Source organism: Tachysurus vachellii, chromosome 3 (genome assembly GCF_030014155.1).
Source record: "Tachysurus vachellii isolate PV-2020 chromosome 3, HZAU_Pvac_v1, whole genome shotgun sequence".
NCBI lineage: Eukaryota > Metazoa > Chordata > Actinopteri > Siluriformes > Bagridae > Tachysurus > Tachysurus vachellii.
In genome coordinates this window covers 1,725,918-1,730,359 of record NC_083462.1, presented here as the reverse complement: position 1 = coordinate 1,730,359, position 4,442 = coordinate 1,725,918, and the positions used below count along the sequence as shown (strand labels likewise).

Below are 4,442 nucleotides of genomic sequence, written 5' to 3'. Positions count from 1 at the left end.
TCATGCAGCGAGAAAAATAACAGAGAGATACTGTGTCACCCCAGCAGGTGACCCCCCAACACACACTCACACACACATTAAAGACACACACACCTCACACACACAAACACCTCACACACACACACACACACACACACACCTCACAGACACACAAACACCTCACACACACACTCACACACACCTCACAGACACACACACCTCACAGACACACACACACAACTCACAGACACACACACCTCACAGACACACATACCTCACAGACACACACACCTCACAGACACACACACACACACACACACCTCACAGACACACACACCTCACACACACCTCACAGACACACACACCTCACACACACACACGCACACACACACCTCACAGACACACACACCTCACGTACCCACACACACCTTACAGACACACACACACCTCACACACACCTCACAGACACACACACGCACACACACACCTCACAGACACACACACCTCACAGACACACACACACCTCACACACACCTCACAGACACACACACCTCACACACACACACCTCACAGACACACACAGTCTTGTGCTAAATATGTATTTAATATTCTTTATAAACTAATAATAAATAATGAATAATGAGGTGTTTTTTTTCCAGATTTAAGACTGAATACAAATCCATCACATTAAAGATCATATGAAACTTTATTGTTAAAAGACACAGAATGTTAAATATCTGAGTGTGTAATCACTGTAGTGTATCTGTGACCACTTACACTTACACACGTATAACAACACAACAGCCAGGGATCAGCGTTCATCATGTTCTAAACCTCACTAACGAACTAACTAACATCAGACATCAGAGCCGCTGGTTTACTGAAGAAATCTGTCCTGCAGTCAATAATAAATGTCACAACAAACCGATCATCTTCCTCTAATAAACTTCACCTGAGCCTCTAAAACAGTTTTACAGCTCAGATTAGTAGTTTTGTGTAAGATGAAACACCATTACTCATTTGTACAGACACACAGGTGTTAGAACAACCCTGGCCCCTCCACAGGGGTCGGGCTCTGGAACACTAACTTCACGGAGTCTCATCACTTTGTGTGTTCCAAGTGTGTGTTTATTGACCTTAATGCATGTTTTTCTCTGCCTTACGATACGGATCTGTTTTCCTGCTTCCTTAATAAAGCTCTTTGTCGTCCCACACATGGATTCCTGAACTCCATCATTACAACAGTGCTACAACACAATCGATGTAGTATTTAGATATTTAACTGATTCATTTATTCATTTGTTTAATTGTTTGTTTATTTTAGATAAACAAACAGGAGCTGCTGATGTAACCTGCAGTCGGAGTCGCAGTTAAACTGTGTTTCAAATCCAAAATGAAAAACAGACTTTTGTGATGAACATTTTATTTCATATTTTTTTATTATTATTATTTTAAAAACAGCCGTAATTATGCGTGAAAGCATGTGAGGTAACATCTATGAGGATAATGAGTGTGTGTGTGTGTGTGTGTGTGTGTGTGTGTGGGTGTGGGTGTGTGTGTGTAGGTAGGTAAGTAGAAAGACAGAAATACAGCAAAGATTACATCAGAAAATAATATTAGATAAATATTTGATTACACAAACAATAATTCTGATCTGGTTTAATCAGATTCACTTTAGCTGAATTTGGTTTAGTCTGATTTAATTTAATAATTAATAAAAATGTTAGATTTCATTTTGTTTGATTTGTGTTCTAAACAAAAAAACTGAATGATCGGGTCACGGCTGATAAACTGATCAGATTCAGTTTACTGACTGGTTTCCATTTTAAACTAGATTGTGTTCACATTACAACAAAAATGTAATATTCTTTTCTCCCTTGTGGCCTGATTCAGTTGTTCATGATTAATAAATCTTATCGAGGTCATTTCTATCACCTTATGTTTGTTTAGTTCATTTGATTTAACCTGAGTCAGACCTGTAACCTGTAATCAGAGATACACAAATAAAACAGTGAATGTTGAGAAGCTGGGTTTGATTACGCAGATATCATGTTAAACGTCCCACAGTGTGATGGTTCATTGACCCACAGTGTGCAGGTCTGCTCAGTAGCGTAGGCCGTTGTTAACCTTTCGACCACCGAAATACTTCTGATAGGCTGTCTGGGGGCCGTAGCGATAAGCCAACATTCGACAATGAAAGTGATTCTCACAAATCTCAGATTGCCGTTCAGCCGGAGACTTGTAACTGAAAAACAACAATACTGTTGTGAGAGACAGAAAATATGCTCCAATGTGTGTCTATTAATGTGTATGTGTGCATGTGTGTATGTGTGTGTTTGTGTGTATGTGTGTGTGTTTGTGTGTATGTGTGTGTGTTTGTGTGTGTGTATGTGTGTGTATATGTGTGTGTGTTTGTGTGTGTGTATGTGCGTATGTGTGTGTGATTGTGTGTATGTGTGTGTGTTTGTGTGCATGTGTGCAATGTGTGTATGTGTGTGTATGTGTGTGTGTTTGTGTGTATGTGTGTATTTGTGTTTTTACCGTTTTTGCCATTGGTAGTTGTTGTGTCCAGGAACCTTAATGAAAGTGTTTGCTCTGTAGCGGTTCACAAACATGTCTGTTACACACACACACACACACACACCAGTCAGGATGGATCCTGCGATTGGTATCTAACTATACAGATGTTGTCATGACGATTCCACCATTATTCAGACTCGTTGGTCAGTTTCTCATTATGTGACATTGCTAACTGTTATTAGTTTCCGGTGGAAATGTGTTAATAAAATAAAAAATCTGAAATGAACAATGAGCTTCATTTAGACAAACACCTAAAAGTGTATAGAAACACCACAGGATGCTGGAACCCAGGATGATGATCACATTTCCTCCATAATCTAGAGGTTAATCGTGAAACCGTAGCGAATGTTTAGTGCTCTTAGTTTAGTGCTCAAGATCGGGTATTTTCTTTGTTTTTCTCACAAACACATGCTTTGTTAAACAGAAAGTAAAAACGTAGAAGTTATTATTTACCTTCATAAGACTCATTACTCTCCTCAGAGTCTGTAGAGAGATACGAAGAGAGACTATTAGGAGTGTGTGTGTGTGTGTGTGTGTGTGTGTGAGTGTGTGTGTGTGTGTGTGTGTGTGTGTGTAAACACTGTTACTGAATACAAACCATAGCACATTGTGACCACGAGGGCGACGCACAGAGTCACACACCTAAGAAGCGATCGCATGGTCGTCACCTGAAACATAGAAAAAGTTTTTAGGAGTTAATTAAGATTTATTTTAAATTCTTATATATGTTTGATGACATGTTTGAAGCAGAACTGCAATCTATTTGTCCCAGTTTTGAGATCGAAGAGACAACAAAATTTAGGAGGTGAGAAATCTATGTGTTAGAGAATAAGGGTTAGTGAATAGGGGTTAGTGAATAAGGGTTAGTGAATAAGGGTTAGTGATTAGGGGTTAGTGAATAGGGGTTAGTAAATAAGGGTTAGTGAATAGGGGTTAGTGAATAAGGGTTAGTGAATAGGGGTTAGTGATTAGGGGTTAGTAAATAAGGGTTAGTGAATAGGGGTTAGTGATTAGGGTTTAGTGAATAAGGGTTAGTGATTAGGGGTTAGTAAATAAGGGTTAGTGAATAGGGGTTAGTGAATAGGGGTTAGTGAATAAGGGTTAGTGAATAAGGGTTAGTGACTAGGGGTTAGTAAATAAGGGTTAGTGAATAAGGGTTAGTGATTAGGGGTTAGTGAATAAGGGTTAGTGAATAAGGGTTAGTGATTAGGGGTTAGTGAATAGGGGTTAGTAAATAAGGGTTAGTGAATAGGGGTTAGTGAATAAGGGTTAGTGAATAGGGGTTAGTGATTAGGGGTTAGTAAATAAGGGTTAGTGAATAGGGGTTAGTGAATAGGGGTTAGTGAATAAGGGTTAGTGAATAAGGGTTAGTGACTAGGGGTTAGTAAATAAGGGTTAGTGAATAAGGGTTAGTGATTAGGGGTTAGTGAATAAGGGTTAGTGAATAAGGGTTAGTGATTAGGGGTTAGTGAATAGGGGTTAGTAAATAAGGGTTAGTGAATAGGGGTTAGTGAATAAGGGTTAGTGAATAGGGGTTAGTGATTAGGGGTTAGTAAATAAGGGTTAGTGAATAGGGGTTAGTGATTAGGGGTTAGTGAATAGGGGTTAGTAAATAAGGGTTAGTGAATAGGGGTTAGTGATTAGGGGTTAGTGAATAGGGGTTAGTGACTAGGGGTTAGTGAATAAGGGTTAGTGAATAGGGGTTAGTGAATAAGGGTTAGTGAATAGGGGTTAGTGATTAGGGGTTAGTGAATAGGGGTTAGTGACTAGGGGTTAGTGAATAAGGGTTAGTGAATAGGGGTTAGTGAATAAGGGTTAGTGAATAGGGGTTAGTGAATAAGGGTTAGTGAATAGGGGTTAGTGAATAAGGGTTAGTGAATAGG

General features: G+C 39.2%; 1 protein-coding gene across 1 annotated transcript in view; it reads right to left on the bottom strand.

The window, feature by feature from the left end:
* Positions 1–1,385: 1,385 nt before the first annotated feature.
* The window catches only part of mgp (matrix Gla protein), a 4,757-nt gene continuing 1,700 nt past the window's right edge, over positions 1,386–4,442 (bottom strand). Inside the window, exons 2-5 of the mRNA XM_060865287.1 lie at positions 3,158–3,227; positions 3,013–3,042; positions 2,521–2,596; positions 1,386–2,224 (exon numbers count right to left, since the gene is read on the bottom strand). Of these exons, the coding sequence (XP_060721270.1) occupies positions 2,083–2,224; positions 2,521–2,596; positions 3,013–3,042; positions 3,158–3,218 (309 nt within the window). The 5' untranslated portion in view covers positions 3,219–3,227 and the 3' untranslated portion in view covers positions 1,386–2,082. The remainder of the gene's footprint in view (positions 2,225–2,520; positions 2,597–3,012; positions 3,043–3,157; positions 3,228–4,442) is intronic.